Source organism: Acipenser ruthenus, chromosome 29 (assembly GCF_902713425.1).
Source record: "Acipenser ruthenus chromosome 29, fAciRut3.2 maternal haplotype, whole genome shotgun sequence".
In the NCBI taxonomy this organism is placed as follows: Eukaryota; Metazoa; Chordata; class Actinopteri; order Acipenseriformes; family Acipenseridae; genus Acipenser; species Acipenser ruthenus.
In genome coordinates, this window is record NC_081217.1 from 7,687,738 (window position 1) to 7,710,679 (window position 22,942).

At 36.7% G+C, this 22,942-nt stretch overlaps 1 protein-coding gene across 3 annotated transcripts in view; it reads right to left on the reverse strand.

The window, feature by feature from the left end:
- Positions 1 to 155: 155 nt before the first annotated feature.
- Positions 156 to 22,942, reverse strand: part of rtel1 (regulator of telomere elongation helicase 1) — a 35,864-nt gene continuing 13,077 nt past the window's right edge. For 2 of the 3 annotated variants that reach the window (XM_059003728.1, XM_059003729.1), the window contains exons 10-34: positions 22,374 to 22,521; positions 22,073 to 22,111; positions 20,528 to 20,606; positions 18,484 to 18,581; positions 17,642 to 17,697; positions 16,444 to 16,518; positions 16,268 to 16,349; positions 15,543 to 15,675; positions 14,796 to 14,909; positions 14,512 to 14,552; positions 13,582 to 13,667; positions 13,421 to 13,498; positions 13,142 to 13,219; positions 12,594 to 12,740; positions 11,219 to 11,334; positions 10,721 to 10,844; positions 10,166 to 10,340; positions 9,856 to 10,019; positions 7,444 to 7,539; positions 7,024 to 7,234; positions 5,715 to 5,852; positions 4,019 to 4,156; positions 2,543 to 2,776; positions 1,574 to 1,735; positions 156 to 1,114 (exon numbers count right to left, since the gene is read on the reverse strand). In XM_059003728.1, coding sequence (XP_058859711.1) covers positions 1,035 to 1,114; positions 1,574 to 1,735; positions 2,543 to 2,776; positions 4,019 to 4,156; positions 5,715 to 5,852; positions 7,024 to 7,234; positions 7,444 to 7,539; positions 9,856 to 10,019; positions 10,166 to 10,340; positions 10,721 to 10,844; positions 11,219 to 11,334; positions 12,594 to 12,740; positions 13,142 to 13,219; positions 13,421 to 13,498; positions 13,582 to 13,667; positions 14,512 to 14,552; positions 14,796 to 14,909; positions 15,543 to 15,675; positions 16,268 to 16,349; positions 16,444 to 16,518; positions 17,642 to 17,697; positions 18,484 to 18,581; positions 20,528 to 20,606; positions 22,073 to 22,111; positions 22,374 to 22,521 — 2,892 coding nt within the window. In that variant the 3' untranslated portion in view covers positions 156 to 1,034. The remainder of the gene's footprint in view (positions 1,115 to 1,573; positions 1,736 to 2,542; positions 2,777 to 4,018; positions 4,157 to 5,714; positions 5,853 to 7,023; positions 7,235 to 7,443; positions 7,540 to 9,855; positions 10,020 to 10,165; positions 10,341 to 10,720; positions 10,845 to 11,218; positions 11,335 to 12,593; positions 12,741 to 13,141; positions 13,220 to 13,420; positions 13,499 to 13,581; positions 13,668 to 14,511; positions 14,553 to 14,795; positions 14,910 to 15,542; positions 15,676 to 16,267; positions 16,350 to 16,443; positions 16,519 to 17,641; positions 17,698 to 18,483; positions 18,582 to 20,527; positions 20,607 to 22,072; positions 22,112 to 22,373; positions 22,522 to 22,942) is intronic. The other variant, XM_059003730.1, reaches the window with a different exon arrangement.

The window sequence follows — 22,942 nt, forward strand, 5'->3', positions numbered from 1 at the left end:
GGAGTGGTGAAATACAGCATCCAATATAGAAAATAACACTGAGACAAGACATCTGAATTCACGATTTAAATGTATAAAATTACGCCCTTAGGCACTTAAGTAAAATAATGCAACTGAATTAAAACAGCATACAAAGTAACACAGTCAAATTAAACTTTTAAGCAAAAAAAGATTTTATTAAAAGATAAAATTCAAAAAAAGGTAAACTTTTTTTTCTTTACAAAACTGTACACACTGGTGTATACATACATAACCCACAGGGATATTCACATACATTTCTGGGTATCATCAATGGCCAAAGGCTAAATACCTAGAGAAAAAGTGTGTGTTGAACGATTAAGAAAATAATTGGTTCAATGAAGTGATTGAGAACGCAGGTGGAATGAAAACCAGAAGACCCTGTGGCTCTCCAGGACAGGGCTGGCCACCCCCAACCCCCTACCCCCCCCCCCCCGGTATACAGCAGGGGAGCTACTCAATCAGTTGGGATAAAACTAGTTATGGGCCCTTCAAGTTCTTGAGTGCATCACATGCATACGTTCTGCCTGCGGGTCTAAATTCTGATACCTTAGGAACCGCTCATTTAAATGGAATTCAAATTTGTGCAGGCATTGGTTATTCCCTGTACTGTGATAGTAGGTTACAGGTACTGTGACTAGGGGGCAGATATCTGATTGGCTAAAATACTGATATACAGTAGATTGGGAACCACTTAATATAATTTAAGGCACTGTCCAATAGCATATGTGGATGTATATTACTTCAAAACAATGGTAGAAGTGTATAATAAAAGTCATGGTGTTCACGAGTGGTGTTGTATGGGACTGAAAGTGGTCACCAGTAAACATTATGTATATTCTGTTTGTTAATGTGTTGCATTTCTGGGGACCTATTAAAGCAACTAGCCAAGATAGTTATTTTCAAGTGTAACTGTTCTCCAGTTCAGAAGTGACACCCTAGGGAGAGGACACTTAATTCCTGATGTGTGTTTGGATGCTGTTTGTTCCATTCTGTGTGAGCAGGTTTTCAGATCCTCATTTAGTGTTGTCACCTTTCAAAAAGAACGACGAGATCTTGCTTTGTGCTTTGACAGCTTCGCCTGTCTTTGAAACTACTGAAACGAGAAAGATGGATAAATAATAATATACAAATTATAATTCTGAACCCTTACTTTCCCTCACAATTCTTGGTCAAACAATGGATATTCCAATATGTTTAATTATGCAAATATTGTCATAAACTAATTTATCAGTCATAGATCTTTATGGTTAAGCAGATGGTACACATGACAAACACAACTTAATTCTAACCTGCATTTATATTGCGTGTTTGCAAAGTGATTAACACAATGTTACAACATTTAAGAGGACAAACAACAATGCAACACTGGTCATACTAAAATGATTATCCTGGGTATGCTTTCTGTGATATAAATTGCTAGTTTAACATGCTATAACAATCATGCAAATAAAATGAACAAATAAATAAAGTGTCCAAATCCGGCTCCAATTTGAGTACCAAGTCCTAATTTCCGTATTAGCGTTATCACATATGAATCACTTCCATTTGTTACCTGACTGATCACAGCTTGTTCCAGGGTGTGCACTGCTGTCATCTTGGCAAGATGGTTTTCCTTTCTGTTGATCCTGTCGAGTCTCCTCCACTGTTCCTGTCAACTCTTTAGACATCTGAATAAACTGTTGCTTGTGGTAAGGACGAACAAACATGGAAAACCCTGAAATAAGACAACAATGTTATACAATTGTGAACTGAAACACCCAGTTTACCCCAGAAACCAGAAAACAAAGACACTGTGGGTCACAGAAGTGGTGGACACTGCAGAATTAATACCAAGACAATGGTTGTGCTTTATGACCAACATTGTCCATGTATATATTGTATATGAGGATCCCAGTATAATTTGACTTCTGAATGCCTTGAATCAAAATCTATGACTAATATCAAGAAAAATATACTTGATGAAGGACCTCATTTTAAATCGACAGTTGATCTTGAAACACTTACTGATACAGGGGCATTCCCAGTATTAATACCTTTAAAGAAAAAAATACATGAAAAAAAGACCCACTAGCACAGCAAAGGGCTTGTTTCTAAAACTTGAAATGACAAAGCTTAGATCCAGCACATTTAGATGACTTGAATGAGGCTTTAATGCTCAACAGTCTTCAAAACAAGTTTTTTGGCATAGTATTCTACAGATCATTGATGCCATAACTCCAAAAGTTGTATTTGTTACTTTGTACAAATATATATTATTTTAGCAACTACACACACATATTATTTCATGTTTTTTTTTTTTTTTAGTGGCAGATGATTTCAGCCAGTTGGCAATGGAAACAGAAAAAGCCCTAGGCCCACGACTTTCAAGGACTGAAACGGAATTAACTGTACAACTGAAACTATCTCATAATAGAAATAAGGGCTACCAAGATTCTAGAAGGATAACCACACCCATGCATTATTACAGTACCTAACCCATTTATTATACATTGGAATGTTTGTTGAAAATATTAACACTTACTTCTTAGTAACTGAAAGTCCTCTGGTTTTTCTGTGAAAAGCCCTACAGTTTCAGAAACCATGTTGTCGTAATTATCTGTCCTTTTATATGTCTGTATTGCCTTGTAGAACTGTTTGTACTTGGTGGGCCCCAATGCCCTTTTCACATCCTCAAGGTACACTTCAAGATATAGCTTCTGTGGTGCAGACATATTCTTCTCCTTGGAAACCAACTGAACTGGCAAGTGGGATTCCACTGAAAGGTATCAAGAATAATTGCAATCATTTGCAACCCCAGAACACGGAGTATTTGTATTAAAGGGCAGATGTAGCTGAATATTTGCAGTCATTCATTTTCAGTTCTATATTTAACAGCAGTGTACTACAGAAGGGAAATATTGAAGGAGCACTATTCAATGTTACTGAATGTTGCAGAAGTTTGGCTAACTCTCGCCTAATTACGACTCCTTATTCATATTCTGGTATTGTAAAGAAAAATGGCTTAGAAATAACTAATCTTTACTTGTGTCCATGTGAAACAAATGAGAAGTAATATTGTAGTTTTCTATTTAACCCAGTGTTGTAGATCTGTGTTGAACTATTGTTGAGTTCAAAACAGTTTATTTGATATGACCTCATATGATTTCTTATATACTGTACAATGCTGCCGTTTGTTTAAAAATATTAACTTTGTAAATCTATTCTAAATGGTAGTTTTGTTTTTAAAAACGTTTGCTGTTTGCGAAAGGAACTTGAATATGAATCTGCAGCATTGCACATCACTCTGTGAATGTCAGAATTTACATAATGCACATGTTTATTGCCACAGGTACTCGCCAGAGTGGAAAAGAGGTTGAGAACTCATTAATATTTAAAATCAATCTTATCTGATTCTTTTTTTTTTGTAATGCTCTAAATTCAGTTGCACAAGTGCAAATGCCAACTACACTGAGCATATGCCCCTTTAACCTGACGAGGAAGAACACAGCAATTTGCACCACATAGCAACTTAAGAATGACCCCCATAAGCTTTTAATATATTAACAAAAGATCAGTTCTAACCAGAGTATACAATATTGGTACAGCGCATAATAACAGAAGGCTGTGAACAGAAAAAAGCTCTAAATGTAAATGCCTGTTCCTCATCTTTTATTTAATAACTTGTTGCCTAATAATACTTTTGCAAAATGAATTCATAATGAATTCCACATGCATACCAGCATTATTTCTAGTCTTAGTCCCACCCTTACTCATATGGACTGCTACATAGTCTAAAGTATTACCAATATTTCCTTCAATTTGGAATGTCCAATTATATTCCCTGATCACCTCAACTCCCCACAGAATATGAGAAGTGCAGATCAGTGTGTGTACTCTCATCCCAGTCAAGACAATTGCCTCTCTTCACCCAGGAGCTTGACAAGAGTTATGTCAGTGAGCTATGATGAAAACGTAACTTTGCCAATACCAGAATTCATTTGAAATTGTGTTGACTCACCTCTGGTTAACTTTTCAGTGTTGAGGTGGGAGCCCCCCTTGTTTAGTTGCTGACTTGTGTTTAACTGCGAGGATGAACTCGCTGCAGAAATGAATGTATTCGCAGAGGCAGTAGGTATCTCTGTCTTTGTCTTTTTTTCTGCCATTTCCCCGGTAACAATGAAAGAAATGATAAAACATTCATTTTACATGTTCTCACACACAATACAGTGGCACCAAAAATGATTCTAGTAGGCACAGATAGTTTCAATATCTGTAATTATATACCTCAACTAATTAGCAATATGCTTACCTCAACGGGAAGCGCCCTTCATAAAAAATTTAAAACATGTTGAAATTGCAAGGAATTAAATAAATAAATAAATGAATGAAGTTTTAAATGTATTACTTATACAAAATTTTCATACTTGCAAGTAATTTACCTAAACTAAGATTTACAGAGCTATAAATTTACATGTGGGAATATTAATTATGATTAAATTAATTAACCTACATGAGATTAATACCTATACTGCTAAGCTATGCTGACTTCCCAAATGTCTGTTTTATTTGATCCAAACTTGTTTTGACAACATCCAAATTATGGCAATTAAACATTTAATTTTAAACCAGAAAGATAAATGTATTAAAAAATAATATAAGTGAAAGTTCAAATAGTTTCATAATGATCTGTCTTTTGCTACAGTTTGCTTTTTTAACAAGAACTAAAAATTAGATTTTTTTTTTTACACCTTTTGACTGTTTATTTTTTCTAATCTTGTTTTGTTGTATGTCTATCTTTTCTGAAACAATCTGAATAGTTAGGGTCCTCAAAGTCACGGTAGTTACTCCATTAATTCTTACAGGTGGAACAACAAAGACTGAATAAGTCTAATTAATGGTAAGTTTCAGGGTTGAAAAAAAAAAACAAACAAAAAAAACTAATACAGCAAAACCTGCTTAATGTCAACCTCTGCTCACCAACCTGTATACAACTATGCACATACCAAATATGACTTGAAATAGGACACCTTTCTTATGCGTTTTCCATTACGTAAATGCCCACACCCAGCTAACTTATGATTTGCACTGAACTGCAAAAACGTGTGCCCTTTAGCTACTGCAATGCATGCAGAACTATGTTGTAGTGTGGAGGTAAAGTGGGAAGGCTGCACAGGAAATCCAGCAGAGATTTGTTTTTTCTGAGGACGCGTGATCTGTGACCAAACCAATATTTAGCCCAGATTTTAATATTTTTGCTGCGCCTAGGCTTTTCAAATCAACCATATGCATGTATTAAGAGGTGAACTCTTGACTGCCCCACAACATAATATTCTAGTAGGACAGTGCAAAGAAAGCAAGGGGACTCATGCATATGTTTGCAAGAATTAAAAAAAGGAGCCATGGTAACAAAAAGTGCAGAGTTAACAAGGGGAGCAGAATACAGGTAAAATAATCTGAATGAGACTTCCCCTTTAATAGCCCAGCTTTGAAAACACATGCATAGACACAAGAGGACGCTGCGGAAATCATTTTACGAAGTTCCAACCTTCTTTATTAATACCTTCTTTTGAATCAGTTTGTGTGTGTGGGGATCCCTGAAATAGGCAGTAACACAACTAGACATATTTTTAAAGTAAATGTAGACATCCGTTTTCTCTAGTCGGGTGTCTTCTATTATACATCCCCTCAGTGGGAGGATGTGCAGTACTTCTTACCTGCTGTTTGCATTAATTTCTCTTTCTCCTCCTTGGACAAAGAGTGTTCAGGTTTATAGCCACATCCCTCCCCAGTCAGTTCACAACAGGCCTCATCAAACTGCTTTTTGTGATGCGGACGAACAAACTGATAAAAATCTAGGAGAATAAAAAGTAAAACACATAAATATAGAAATCGCACTATGCTTGTGCTTACTAATGCATCTTGCGCCAGAGCCAGACCGCCACATTTCCCAGAAAGTCTGGTTTGGGACTCTGGCTGTATTCACAAAGCTTGAACCCACAAGCAATTTAAAGAATGTTTTTTGATTCAGTATGGCTTCTTTATCAGTGTGGAATAGTTGATGCATAAACAGACAAATGATCTAGACAGACTTGTCATGCAACAAGATCTAGCAGAAGTCTGGCACTGAGGATATTACACATTATTATACAGTAAATGACTGAATAGGACTTTTTATGCAAGGTGGCCCATGTAATTAAAATGGTAACAAAGCTGCATACATAAATGGTAACTGTGCAAAATATGCCAACATATGTTTTGCATTTGAAATGACTCTTATTCTTACATACTTTCCTGGCTGACATTCAATGGGTGTTCATTTACATTTACATCTTGCTATAATGTCACCTGTTTTGTATCAGTCATTAGTCTTAATGCAATTATATTTGCATACCGGATGTGTGTCTTGCAAATTAATTCCCCTTACTGTTGTTATTCTGAGAATTATGCTAATATAAAACAAACATAGTTATCTTTCCTCCAGAATTTACCGTCACTGAATATTGCACTGATTAAATGTCTTTCATCTAAACCACCTCCATATTATAAAAAAATCCATTCTTTTTCCAACACCCTCCACAAGCTTCTCTGTACTCTTTTAAACCTCTTCATACTTTTCAGTTTAAAAAGAAACATGCCGCATGAATAAAATCATAAAAACCTAAATATAAAAAAAAGCCCCCCCCCCAAAACACCTAGAACATTCATTATAAGTCATTGCTTGGTGGTCCAGTCTTTAAAGAAAGGGGTTTGTTACCAGGAGGTTCCTGGTTCAATCCCAGCTCAGCCACTGACTCACTGTGTGTGACCCTGAGCAAGTCACTTAACCTTCTTGTGCTCCCTCTTTCGGGTGAGATGTAAAACCGAGGTCCTATTGTAAGTGATACTACAGCAGCAGTTGTGATGCATAATTCACCCCCAAGTCTCTAAGTTGCTTTGGATAAAAGTGTCTACTAAATTACTAAATAACAATGACAATAACAGTGGTCAGCTCAATGTTAAATATGGTTAACCCGATTAGCCTACCTCTTAATAAGCAATGCTTATTTGGATCCCCAGTGAAGAGAGAGGCCAGGTCAGCCAGCATGGCTTCAAAGTCATCAGTTTTCTTGTATTTCTGCATTGCCTGTGTGAAGTGATCAGAATTCGCCTGACTCAGCGACTTCCTTACTGCAGCCATGAAAAGCTTGGCCTTTTCAGCTTTGGTCTGCTCAGAGGCTGGCACTTCATTCTTCTTCTAAAAAAAACACACAAAAGAAAACATGAATAAAGCTTTTCCAGATTTTATTTTCTCAAGAGAACACACTTGAGCACTGTCTTGAACTCTGGATCAATGTAGTAAACATGCAAAACATCCTGTATTAGTGATGGTCACTGCAGCTTTAAAATGTTTCATTTCTTTATTTGTGTTTAATCTCCTGGTTGAAGTCAGGTAAAAGCACATACCCAATCATGGACCAGTTTAATTTTCTTTCTGCTTCCCCGCTGCTCATCCTCCATGCGCTTGTCATGTTGCAGAGACAATGTTGACAGACGCCCAGCCTTTACGGAAAAATTGTTTTGGTCGTTAGATTAAAATGTAAAAGCGGACAGCAAGATGAAAAGTGTGAGAATAGCATATATAGTAAAAACAGGTGATAGTGATTATTACTGTACTTCTTCACCACCTGTTTAATGTTTGGTCACCACAATCTCCATTCACAAACAGTGAAACAACTTGCAGTAAGAAAAGTCAATAGCAAATGTTAATCCGATTTGGACATGCAGTACTGACTTTGACGCCAATCAAGATCTTAAACCAAAAATGTAAATCTGACACATGCACACACTCTCAATGCCCTTTCTCACTGCATAATGACCTTGCAAACAGGATCTTCAAGGAAAGAAACAAGCAGGTGCTTATACTGTTGAATCACAAATAAATGATAACTAGTCTCTAGCTGTTCTTGTGCCACCATGGTTAATTATTTAACAACTGAAGAAACTGAAACAATTACAACATGAAACCTGAATTTAATTATTAAACCCACCTGCTCACACATCCTTGACTGTTTACTTTATTCACAGAAAAAGTAAGAAGTGAAAGGAAAAAAAGGAAACCTTTTTTTGTACCTGAAACTCATATAATTCCAACTAATCCTCTGAAATAATTTGTTATTTTTTTCTTTTAGACATTTCAACACCTTTAAATGTAACATTAAATATTTAGAATGTCATGTTACTTTTAAAAACATTAATAGGCTGTGCTTTCTTGAAACAGGAAATGCATTGCTAAATGTTATTACTGGTAGTACAGTGTGTTACTACATGGCCCTTTAACTTACGAATGAATATGCAAACTAGTATTAAAAAAATGAATACAAAAAAAAAGACCTTGGGAGTCCATTATAATGATCTAAACAGCTCGAGCTTTTATTATCCACATGATAACCCTGCAAGCTGGCTGTGACACAGACCTCTTTCCACTGTATTATACACACTCGAAGGGACACACTGACGGATAATATTGAGTTAAAGGGTGGTAGTCTTGGTGGACACAAAGCTTATAAAATCATTCTAGTAAATCGTATTGAATATATGTTGCAATCACTTCATAGGTCTCACATTTTCCCTACTTGAAATACACACACACTGTGCTAAACATGTATCGATGGACCCTTGCTAGTATTTCAATGCTACACATTCTATTGATGGAACACAGTCGACACTGATAAACACCAGTCACAGGAAAACCAGCTTGGTCTAAGGGCAAGCCTCCGAGGAGTTTCAGTTCTTATAAAGAAAATAAATGAATGAAATGCAGCATGTTTAAGATTTGTCTACAGAAATATGTATTTTTAAAAAATAAATAAGCTCAAGAACTTTTTTTTTTTCCAAAAACTGTAAATCCCAGAATCAGTTCCTATTCCTCCCTGCTCGTCAGTAACCAGTCACTGATTTCCCTCTGGCTCGTTTGTTTTCATTTCCAACTGCGTTCATGTTCACTAAATGTCATCCTTAGTGTGTCTTTTATAAAGGAAAATGTGTTGGTAATACGTATTAGCCCTTTGTCTCATCCCGCCCTCAATTGATCAATAGCAATGATGAGAACAGATGTGGTCAGTGTACAAATACTGCAGCTCATTGGTATGCTGGGAACACAAAGGAAATTTGAGTCTATTTATGTTATGACATGTGTTTTACTATAACCTCAAGTCAGTGTTGACTAAAAGGAAGGTTTTGTTTGTTCTGTTGACAGGCTTTCTACATTCTCAGTCCCTCCACTGAGACAACTCCCTACATAATTATACTGTAGTAGGAATGGTTAAAACAAACAATAAGGAATCCCTTTAAAAAAAAAAAAAAGTCATCAGACTGATTTAATGACACCAAAAATGGTTTGATGAAAATTAAAATATGCCACAAGGAAAGCATTTTGGTGTCCTACATTAACCGTCAAACATTCCTTAGTGCTACATTGCAGCAGTGTGGAGTAGTGGTTAGGGCTCTGGACTCTTGACCGGAGGGTCGTGGGTTCAATCCCTGGTAGGGGACACTGCTGCTGTACCCTTGAGCAAGGTACTTTACCTAGATTGCTCCAGTAAAAACCCAACTGTATAAATGGGTAATTGTATGTAAAAAATAATGTGATATGTTGAAACAATTGTAAGTCGCCCTGGATAAGGGCGTCGGCTAAGAAATAAATAATAGAAATAAATAATACATTCTTTTGTGATAAAGGTTAATAGTCTATAATTAGTGACTACAGCAGTCAATCAAGATGTGTATCTAGATATACAGTGACTTTAATGCAACCTTTATGAATCACAACAGCACACATCATTAGTCATGGAGGCTGGTGTTGTGTTGTTTTTTTACCTTTTCTTCCCCTACAAGTTTTTCCGTCTCTTGCCCTGGCTTTTTATCATTGTGCTCCAGAGCATCCAGCAGACCCACTGGCTTCCTTCGCACCGAATCCATATCAGTTTCATACTCGATACAAAGACTTGCCATGCCATCCCCGTCGGAGTGCAAACCACCATCTGCAAGACAAGAGAGAGGGCGCACGAAAAACAAAATACATTTAGAAGTTATGACGTTAGGTAACTACAGTACTTTTCCACATAACACACGTATGAAAAGAAATAAGGAATTAAGTGAAAATATCCCCCATTTCCTCTCCCCATACCTAGCCGTCTTTTTTTAAGACTTGGCACGTGGGAATCCAACATCTTGGCTTTCCTCACAAAAGAATTCCCACCAGATGAGAATGAGCCACCAGACGACGAGCAGCCACTGGATGCATCTTCAGCTGAACAAACTGCACCACAGTTGGCTGAAAACTTGCTCTTGAGGGGTGGCATCTGGAGAGCAAAGAGTACCAGCTGTTATGAATACAATTTTCACACTGCATATTGCTTACTGCAGACCACATCACCATCACCCTCCCCACAATACACCAGATTGTCTTGCTTATTGTCCTTTTTCCTGCATTCCAATTTCCCCAACTTCACCTCCAGTAAGTGCATGCCTTTGTTATTCTATGGAGTTACTGTGCATTCAGTGCAATCAATTAGAACTTCCTTGTTCTACAATAAGAGTTCTTGGTAAAAACCCTGAACAGAATGAGATTAGCAAAAGAGATTAAAAATAGTTCACAGGGGAAAAAAAAGAGTTAATTATAGTTACAGTTTAAAACAAATATGTATATGTATGTAGAGTAATCTCGTGCTGTTCAACTTACGATTTTCTGAGCAACTCTGAAAAATTGGGACACATCACGGATTATGTGCCCAAAGTTGTCATACACTTTTACAAAGGGACGGACCCACGATGGCAGCTGTGCTCTAGCATCGGTATTCATAAACCTAAAAAAAAAAAATTATAATAAAAAAAAAAAGCAATGTATGCAGTATTTAAAGCCATGCTTGGTAAATGGGTGAGAGTTGCTTCTCAGAAAACCCAAACTTCTTCAAACTCCACTAATACAATTCCCATTACAGAGAAGGTTTTTGGTACGTGGATCATTTAAGATTAAACATTTCAGGGTAGGGGGCCACTTAAAAATGGTTAAGTTGAAGCTAATATTAAATTTGCCGCTGTTGGAAACATGCTTTATCATAAAACAAAAAAAAAAAACAGGCAATCAGAAGTTGTAAGCACCCAAAAACTGGGACTGCGCTATAGACAAGAATAATATTTACAAGTCAATTCCAAAGAAGAGCTTGAATGTCCTGCAAACCTGTGATCACAGAGAAATATTGCTCCAAAATCCTGTCGATGCCTGATGACTCTGCCTATGGCCTGATTCACAGCTCGAGAGGCCTGTTGTCTGTACCATTCCTGCCCTGATAAAAACTGAACAACAGAGAAAGAGAAAGAGGTTACATTCAGACCACATTGGACTATTTAAATCTCTCAGTAATGCTTGCACTACCGAGCTGTACCTGTGCTGGCCCTAACGGGCACAAAGTGAAGAAACTACAATACAGTAGTCTCTGCGTATAGCAAGACCTCCTAAGAGAACACTTTGGCTTAGGGAACAACCTTGTGGTGAAACTGAATGTTCCCATTGTAAATGCTCCGCCTAACGGTACAGGAACTTTGTTTAAAAGAACACCTTTTGGCACTGATAGCGATTAGTTGCCAACCACTTAAAAACTGATACAGTACTGTTTTGTAACCTGATAACGCATCATCATCAAACTCAAATTCAAATGGTTTATTTATTCTTTTCAAAACTGACTTGTGATCGCAAGACTAATCAAGAGCTGCTGCTGGTGCTGTATTTAACGTGTGCGGGGTGGTGCTGTGTTAATAACCATTGTGTTAACATTAATTCTCGTGTTTATAATTACTGTGAGAGACGCTGCTGCATTTTTACTGTATGTAGGGATGCCTTGTTAATTTAGTTTCTCGGTTTAGTTAAGGCAAAAATAACTGTACAGGTAACTTTCTGAGAAATACTGTTTTGTATCATTCTGTGTAATTGTCATAGTACTTCAGGAGGCTGTGTGGTCCAGTGGTTAAAGAAAAGGGCTTGTAACCAGAAGGTCCCTGGTTCAAATCCCACCTCAGCCAGACTCATTGTGTGACCCTGAGCAAGTCACTTAACCTCCTTGTGCTCCGTCTTTCTGGTGAGACGTAATTGATGCATAGTTCACACACCCTAGTCTCTGTAAGTCGCCTTGAATAAAGGCGTCTGCTAAATAAACAAATAATAGTTTGGCACATGGCTTCATGTATATTATTTGGATGTGTGGTAGTACTTCTCTGTACTGCTCATTGCTGAATGGCATTTCACATTTACATTAAAAGGTCATTCTGTCCCTCATAAATTTCATATTGCCCTATGGCATTAACTAGATTCAAATCGGTTTGTCAGTGGCTAATTGATCTATCATGATATGATTATGCATCACTGGGATAGTACATAATATATTATGATGTGTAATAAGATAAAATGATCATTAACGATGGACAATTTTACATATAAATTAGTCATACTATAAATCCCACCGATACATAACATGTATTTATCATTCAAGATTCGCTGGACATCAAGTACCTATGCAGTACTTTTGGTCATGTATCTATCAATAGGAGACCAATATCACCTTTACTCCACCAGTTGCTTTCCTTCGCATTTCATCCAGAAACTGCATCTTTAAAATAACTTTGGGGTCCATTCTAGGGGGAAACGGTAGACCTGTGATGATGACCGCCCTGCCATTTGTGTCTGAGAAATCCAGCCCTTCACTAGCCTACAAATAAGACACAATAACATGTATGTTTTATAGCAATGTTTTAGTTCATTATATAACATGCCACTATGGAAAGATGCATGAAATGTTATTGTTCCAAGAGCAGAACACAAGTGTTTTGTGTGGCAATAACCCTGTTAATGTTACAAAACTACCACCAACCCAGATACAAAAGGGTACCCAAGTTGTTTGCAGTAAAAGCCTTGATAGGCATAGATAATGCAGCCAGGGCCAGACTGGGCAACACTTTACAATGGGCAGCAATTCATTACAATACAGGGTGAAGTAGACCTTTTCAAAGAAATGAATATGGAAACTGTCAGCACTAGTAATCCACCTATCAAAAAAGATATCAATATTACAAAAACACACACGCACACACACAAATAAATGATATATACCTTTCCTCTGCACACTGCAAAGAAGCTTGCTCCATTTGTTTTTGGATCACTGACCTTTGCATAATAACCGTCCATAACCTGATCACAGAAAAAAAAATACATACATGATAAATCTATGTATTTTAATAATTATATTATGCAATTAAAACAAGACGCTAAGGATGTAAACCTCACATTACAGGTGTCTGCACAGTGAAAAAGGTAGAAAAAGTTAACCGCAGGCAAAACTATGGACAATATTTCTAATTAACTAGACAGGCATCGTGTAATAAGACCAACCTCTGTGAAGGCTCCTTTATTTCTTGGTTCCACAAACATGGGCTTTATGTCTTCTATTCGGCTACTGTGCCCATTATCCTGAAAAATGTAGAGATTCATTTAATGTTTTCTCCATAAACTACACAAATGTCCCAATACCAACTCTCAGGTAAACTACATACCTTCCAGTACTCAATAGTTTTATCCATGACAGGGTAGGAAGAAAAGAAAACCAATAACCCATGCGGTACCACACGTCCAACATTAGCTGGCAATGAAAGTGAAAAAATATATTAAAAAAATATATATTCTGATGGTATTTTCTTGGGAAACTGAACTTTAAGTTCATGACGTTTCTTATACCTCCTAAGAAGTTCTTCAAAAACTAGAACATCATCCTACCAGGGTAACAGTCAGTGCATTCATTTGAAAAAAACTAAACAAAATCAGAATATTAGTTTTCTGTTTACATGACTGAAAACGGATAATCCAACTATAATCCAGTGTTTACATGACTGGAAGACACAAAACAAAGTTCATGTAACATATATTGAATAACAGTCCTGCAAAGTAACCAAACAATGTGTAGACTGTAAGTGATCAGTCTGTTTGAGAGGATGTTTCCTTAATAGCATCTCTTCTCACCTCACAGCGATGCGGATTTGTTTATTTCTGGCAGGAATTCAGAAACAAGTGGGAATTCAATGGGTGGCTGATTTTGCCACCAAAGCGTTGCTAGAGTATAATAATTTGCCAAGCACACACATATTGACAGCTGGAGGAGGGCGACGGAAAATCCAGCGCCAGCAACTGCCAGTTGAAATATATGCATCGCTCCTTATATTTAAATGAGTCATACGCTTTTCCGAACGCCCTGCATTCCACCACAAAGCCACGTGAGCAAATCATTTTCCCTACAGTGTATTTTTTCCACCTTGTATATTACTGGAAGAGTGTACCGTGTCATCCTTAACGTCACATGCCTAAGTCTAATAATAAATGAGCTTGTATTCGATAAACCATGCGTCTAGCTGTTGTAATATACACTCATCATATCAAAAATCAAGATTTAATATTAGAATAATAAAAATGTAAAATAGTATGCCACTTACTGACAGTCTTTCCCAGAGATGCCATGTAATCAGGTGTAAACCTTAAAAGTACAAATAAAGGACACCACGTTAAATGTCTTTCAGCAACACACTGCTTTCGAATAGCATTTTCTGCTGGTTAAAACGCTTGTTAAAGTTCATTGTAAAATTTACACACACATAAATAAAATACATTTGTTGTGTAATTTCTACTTATTCTTTTGGTGCAGTTGGCAACTTGAAACACTGTGAAAAAGAAAAAAAAAAAACATATGGAAGGTATCCAACTGATAGGACGCATTTACCTTTTGTCAAACGCTGAACTCAGCTGGATCCCATCTGGCCCTTTAGGGACAATTCCTACAAAGATCTGATGTTTATCAATCACATGGGGGTTTTCCAGGGTAACAGGAAACTCACTACAATAAAAGATACTATCTATTAGGTTTTCAAACTAACAATAAAGCAACCTATACATAACTGCAACCCTTTGTAATCTAATTTGGCAATGTACATTTACACTACAGTTTGACTTCTATTACTGTTAAAACTGATGCTTAGATCTGGTTTATTCAAAATCAGATATACAGAGGTTTGCAGAAAACAAAGATATCTTAAATGTGGTTTAATCATCAAATTATGTATAACATTTCTCAGTTTACTGTTTAAATGGAAGCGATAACAAGCAGTGAAGATTGTTACTATTCCTTTATGCAGTTAAACTGAGAAATGTGATATATAATTTGAGTATTACATCACATTTATTTCTCCCTGGAAAAAGCTCTAGATCATATTGCAGTATGAGAGTTATAACTGGCTGTCTTCGGGCCAAACTGATTCAAGGTACAGCCTATTTCGTGTTTTTACTTGATGGTTTTTATAACTAGTGCGCATCATATGTTCACAAACTCAATATTCAGGGAACAAAAATCGTCTCACTTTGGTTCTTGCAAATTCCTATTGCTCTTACTCCTCAAAAAACTAAAATGATTTCCCGCCTTCCTTCTCGTTTGCTCTCGAATAAAAAAACGACACCTAACAACATGACTAACATCTGCATTTCGGATGTGAAAGAGGAGAGTGGGGAGAGGGTTCCGCTTGTCAGGATGATGGATCGTACTCCTTGGCGTACCAGCTCATTCATGCTAAATCCAGGGGAGAAGCACCAGTAACTCAATACTTTCCCTACAAATAAATACATAAATAGTAAGTCAATTAAACATCTCTTGCGCAGCAAAAACATTTCCAGGAATTGATGTATTTGAACCCTTAAGAAGTTACAGGTTACATGAACTGAACAGCCACATGCGCTCTACCTCTTTTTCTATAAACATCTGCATGACTGATTTGACGCAACATACCATACAGGATGCATGCTCTATGATTTCCATGTCTGATACCACCATATGTAACACAGGCTAGATCAGCAGTGTCTGCTTAGTTATAAGAGCCAGCGCCATCTAGTGTACCGGTTCTGTATATTGACAGCAATACAAAAAGAAACTTAAGTCACTAGATCAGTGATACTCAACTTTGTCCAGTCCAGCTTTTTACTCCAAGCATGTTCTAATGTAGTTAACTGAAACTGCTAAGAGGCAATTAACTAATTTAGGACCTGGCTGGAATAAAGACCAGGACTGGAATAGATCTTGAGGGACAGTGTAGAGTACCACTGCACTAGACACATTAAATATCACATGCTGTATAGGGGAGAAAATTATGAACTGCTCAGAATGGAATCATCATAAAAAGGCATGAGGACAGAAAGCAGCCATACCTTGCTTTTTTGTTGCAGATGCTGACCATATATCAGTATTCTGTTTCTTTTTCTGATTGCTGTTATCTGGTTGGATATGTACCTATTAAAGCAGACAAAAAAAAAACACTTTCTATAATCACATGCTAGATATTATTTGTTCATAAAAAATAACTAAATAAAAGACTTTGTTTAACCTTATAATGCTTTCCAATGTTCTGCTCCAGGGCAAGAGCAATATTGCCATCTGGTGGATCACTGCTGAAAACAATCTATCAAAGGGAAGAGGAATACAGTAACTGAAGAGTTTGTGTAAATACAGTTTTAGGAATAAGTGCAGTGGTTCCCACTCCGGGTCCTCAAAGGCCACTAACATGACAGAGTGTGTTTGTCTTTCAACATGGAGTTGAGAAACACTGGAAGAACTACAGTCACTCAGAAGCTTCTATATTTTTTCCCTTACCTTTTTTTAATTGTTTGCAATCATTCTTGCTGCAATTACTCAAATACTGCATTTATTTATTGTTTGGTAATTCTGTGTTCAGCAGCTCTGACCGTGTGTTCAGGAGCTGTTCTTCAATACAAGTTGCGTGCCTTTGACATATGTAATGTAGACTAGATCAAGCTAGTGTCTTATCTATTAGTGCCAGCACCACCTACTGCACAGCGATCCAAAATGGTATCTCTGGACCTTACATCTTTAAAAGACACTTCGTCTACGAATGTAGGCTGATCGTGCGTGTGTTACATACATCTAGGGCAGACAACTAGAACTGAAAAGAACACACAAGTAACACAATTAAATACATAAGACATAAATACAAGCAATCAATCAATAAACTGCTATATATTTATATACAGTACAACTTACCACACAGGCCAGCAAAATACAATTAGGATTCTGCGCTATAAAATTTGAAATCATGTATGTGAAATTGCTACAGTATTTGTTTACTTCAGCACAGCAGCGCGTCACTGAAAGCCACCGAAAATGAGATTGTAACAGTAAACCTGCCACCCTAAAACACATTAGCAAATGGCAAGGGGCTTACTGGAATACAGCATAACATTTCCAGAGCATAGAACAGAGACTGTCCGCAAAACTCAAGCAAGAAGAATGAATTTCTAGGGCCAGGGCAATACTGCCTGGAAAGACTTTTAATAAGACATCAAGGTGCATGAGAATCTATGTGCCTCTTAAATCTTATAGTCTGAATGTTATGTACATTGCACACAAAAATATGATCACAGAACATCCAAATATATGTTTTGTTTTGTTTTATTTCAATTGTACTTCCTTTTAATTAAACTTTTTCATAGCCATAAAAGATTACTGCCGGTTCAATATCAGCGTTGAAGTCTGTGTATATTCCACATTGCAATAGCTTTCCTTACCTGAATAATATCCGAGAGCTTTTGTAATCCCAATGTGTTTATAAAAATGCCATCGCCTACAAAAAAAAAAAAGCAGACTTAAAAGTAATACAGAAGCCAAGCAGCGAGGCTTCTCAATAGGTATTGATCCTTTTTCTTCTGCGTCATTAAGACGTGACCTATACTGGTCTGGTTCATTTCTCTCTCCCCCGCCAGTTAACTATCCGTGCAGTGCCTTAGAAACTGCCAGCAGACATGAAACTCTGCAGTGACAGTGCTTGCAATCTGGTGTCACATGTTTATTCTTTTATGGGAAGCATCCATGTGATGTAATAAATACATCACTGCAAGCAACATGTACGGTGCTAATCAGTGGAATGATGCTCCCAGGCGCGGTTAATGGATTATTTGTAAATGATTTACACAAAAGGGCAGCGAATAAATTAACCTTTGATTTATCTTTCTCTGCACCACTGCATATCAACATTAGATTCAATATGAAACAAGCACACATTGTTCGATTGAAAGATTTTTTTTTTTTTTTTCAGGAAACAGTTACAGTATTCTACCACCTTTGCAAAGATATCAAATCCTTCCCTTTACCTCTTGATGAAATGAAAAACAAACAGTATAAGAACACTGAATTAACACATTTTGCAGGCAGAAATCTGCAGCTGGCATTATCTGGATTTATGGGTTATAGTTAGTTCTACGTGTATTAGATAATGCAACATAATATTTCGCTATGCTAAGTCTATTATCAAATATTACAAAACCCAATACCTCTTAGATTTATTATAAGCATGACTTATGAAAAGCACATGTGTTGTTAAAATATAGTAGACTAGTAAGTAACTACTTACTTCCTGCCAGAAACCCAGTTATCATCTCCACAGCTTCCAGGACACTAGATTTTGTTTCAAATGTCAGCTGCGCCTTTTTAAAAAGCTCAAATATAAAGCTGTATATAAAAAATAAACTCTTGGTTAATTTTCATTTTTACATTACAGATGAAAATCAGACATGTGTGATCTCAGAGGAGTACCTAGTGGACTTGAGTCACTTCAAAAAACAGAGTCTCATATGAAAAATCCATCAGATTGTAACAGTACACAGCACATTGCTTTTCCAGCTATAAAATAGTCACATAGGAGATTTGCTATTAGAAAATGCTTCCAGAATTTATGTGCTTCGCCATGTAACACCAGCTGAAATCCATAGTCTTCACTGTCTTACCTTTCCAGTTAAAGTAATGAGAAAACTGAGATTTTCCAGAGGCCTGTCTGGAAACAGCGATGCTAGAAACTTTTAAAACATATTTTCGAAATGTATTCGGAGGCTAAAATTACCAGGTATAAAATAATGCAATGGAAACGGATGCATAAATAATCGGAAATAAATCTGTAAGAAATCCATATTATATATATATATATATATTTTATTTTTTTTAGCCTATTTGTCAGAATAATCATTTGAATTTTGAAAGAATATTGGCACATGAAGAACTCATGTTCATCACAGCATTATTATTATTATTATTATTGTTTTAAATTCAGCTCCACTCTCATTAATCAGAGAGTCCGTGTTCTGTAATTCCTAACAATCCTTGTTCGATATATAAAAGGTTACAATGTGTCATGCGATCGTGGAGCTAATTTACTGTGGTGTCAGTTTGACAGTGCCCTGCAGGGGCTGGCACTATATCTGCAGAAGCATGGGCTGACCTTTTGATACTTTTAAAATGGCACAGGTAAAGCTACACAAAAGAGCTAAATAACTCCCTGTTATAGCCAGAATTCATAGAAAATCAAAAAAGCAGCCTTTTCAGAAGTTACAATTGAAAAAAGGATGGTGGTATTTTTTATTCAAACAACATTTGTTGTGGAACATCAAACCTAATTTACAGCGACATATCTCTGCCTAAATGACTAGACATTGGCTCAGTCTCACACTCTATCTTGATTTCAATGTATGTCTGATGATGAACAACAGCTTTTTAAAAAATAGTTAAAAGTACAATATTTTGTGAAGGAAAAACTTCAGCCTTTAATAGCTCAGTCTCAGTACCAAACACAACAGTATGCAGAAGATAGAATGACCATTAGCCTGATACTCATCAATAGGCAAGGTGACCCCACAGCTTATTTTTGGCAGCACTGTGTATTGTTATTCAAGTACTTTAGACTTTACCAGTTTGTAATGAATTGTAATTGTAATTTTTTTTGTAAGAATTTTACTGTGCGTAAAACTACGTTTTCTGGGGAGAAAAAACATCTCCTGGTAAAATACACTAATTATTCAACAAATGTAGGAAACAAAGTTCTCCCATCAATAACCTTTACATGTTTCCTACAGGAATTCTGTGAGGAGTTTAAACTATTGCAGTATTGCTGCACTTTAATGAGTACCCCAAAGCTCTGCACAGACTCAAATTACTGCCAACTTCAACCTATGCAGTCCTCCCTCGAGTACCCCTAGTATGTGACTGTTTGACACTGAACAGTTACTTCAAAGTTCCTATGCTTCATACAAACTGTAACGATGCCAGTACAGAACAGGGGCTTGCATATTTAGATCTAAAGACTTATGCAAACCTCAAATCAGAGAGATCAGCAATTTAGAAATCACTTCAACTGTTCAAAACTTTGAATCAAGAGAATGAAACAACTTTTTTTATCTTTTTTCCTATGTGTTTATTTTGTTTAATAGAAAACTATGAAATGCTTTGAAATAAAAATAAAAAAGCTGTACAACCATGGGAAAGTAAGAAAGCATGACCGAGATTAGGATACCTTGTGACTGGGCTATACTTGTGATTAAAGTCCTTGGCAAGGGGGAATCCATGTCACAGGCCTTGTTGCTTCTTGCAGTACACTGGTATGTTACACTTGGCTTGATGCCACTCACCTTCCTGGTTTAGTTACTCCTTTGCCATTTGCAGGTAGATCAATTGAGTCAATGGCAGCTTCAAGATCCAGAAGAATCACTTTGATGGGAATAAAACAAAGGCTCAAAAAAAGGTTGTTTTTGTATTTCATTTTTAAGGAATTTACAGTGAGCCCCTTGACTGGTATCAACAGCATATTGTACAACCTCATTTAATTTAATGACAACATTAAAAAGGGTTAAACAACATTAAATCATTTAAAAAATCCTTTTTAAAAAAAGGTTTCTAAATGTTGTTTGTATTGATTTATAAATCAATACAAATAAATGATCTTGCCTGCACTACATTCTGCTGATACAGTAGACTGCGGATTCTCAATCTTGCCCTGCACAAACTGAACACAACTTACAGTGCTGAACAGAACACATCTGTGTTTGTTGTGCTCTACTTGGAGCCAGTCAAGCATGCAAAACAGACACCCCTGTCATTGGCTAATTTCCTTGTATAAAATGTCTTGGTCAAAGGATTGGAGTGTGACGCCCTGTCGAAGGCCTGGGGCCAAACACGCATTGACTTTGACCTGAAATTGTTTCCTTTATTTTTGTATTCTTGTTTTGAATCTTCTAGCGAAATATATTTTTGCAAAACTGGAAAGCAAGACTGCTAGTGTTTGGTGAATGCTTGGCATTTTTCTACTTTTTTGTTGATATATTGTGCCTTTAGCACCTCAAAAAAAACTTTACATACAATTTTACAGTGTGGTCTAAACAGTCTCACTCATAGGTCATAAAGAGCAAACATACTAACGTTTCCAATACGGGTTTTAAGCCTCTTGTGTTTTGCTTTCTGGCATCTGTCCAGGAATGCAACACCCTTAGAAATTAAGGCAGTCTGCTAAATACATTTTTTTTTTTTTTTTTTTAGTTTGTTTCTACTGTATAAAAGCGTGTTTTGACAGATAATTTACTTATGTATATCCCTTAGATCTCTTTAAGGGCTGCTAATTCCAAAACACGAGGTTTTGAATGTTTGCACTATATTGCAATCCAAACAAAACATAGATGCCACAGATAGCAAGGGCTTTACAGTATTCATGTACAAAAACATCTTTGTGCTGTTTTGGCTAATGTAACATTAAATTCTGCACCAACAACACCCATTACATGGGATGCATCAATGGGACTTGACTTTCCAGTATTTTAATATGCACAATCCAGAAATGACTTAACCTATTCTATTGTGGTACACCAAAAAGAAAAAGAAAAAAATGTCTTTCTAATACTATAACTAGATGTTTTTTACACCATAGCATGGACCATTACTGTACAGCCCTTGAACATCTCAAACTCCCTGGTTAGCTAATTACCATCCTTATGATCGATACACACCTTGTACAATAATAATAACCAGCAAAGATATTCCATACTGGCAAATATATCACATAGGCTCTGCATTCAATTTGCCGACTTCAAAATAATATTCATTTAAACCTGTTACCCGATATGACAGATACAAGTTAGCAAGATATATTTTCGTTATATAAATTAAATAGTGTCACAACTTACTTTTGATTTTAGCTATATCAACGACATCCATTTTCAGTCCTGCAAAAATTGTAGGTATTTGTAAGTTAGATAAACAGTAAGCGTAGATACATGTCAGCAGAGGCCTCAAGGAATGTCTTTAACTGATTTGAAGTAACTTATTTAATCCAGGCCACAAAGGGATAGTGATAAAGGGGAGGGGTTGAATCTACTAAACGCATCATAAAAGGGTTTCGTTTTTCTAGTTCTGTTTTAAAGCCTGTAAACCAACAGATTATTCGGGGGTTTCACATTTCAAACTGCCAAGCTGGCAAGGGCAAACCTGAGACAGCCGCTTCCATGTGAAACTCTTCATCACTCTGCCCGACCTTCCTGGCCTGTTCTGAAAGCACTCGGTTCACAGCTTCGATTGCTGTTGCGATGTCATAAGGAGTCAGGTCGAACGAGGCAGACTCCTCGCACGTCTTCTCCTAAAAATGAAAAGAATTGTTGAAAATAAAGGACAAATCTTTCAAACTGGCTCCATTATACTGCTCGAAACCTGTTCCCTGTATTGATTATACACAGTAACACAGACACATCTGTGTGATGTGAATACAACACAGATTTAAAAGGTATTCGTCTTTATTGTGTAGTTTTGTTATTCCCTTTATATTTGCAATCTCGCAGCTGACATGTTGGATTTTGTTCAGTATGATATATGACTTTGCAGCACAGCCTGCCCTAAGCTTGTAGCTGCAGGAAGGAAATCTTGGCAGAAATTCAGATCTGCCTCCCCAAGTGCCAATTATCTTGGAATAAAAGCAACAGTGCCACAGCATCAATGGCGGAACAGAAAAAAGGAACTGCATTTTCTGAACAACTGTAACAGCAAACAAAGAAAGAAAGATG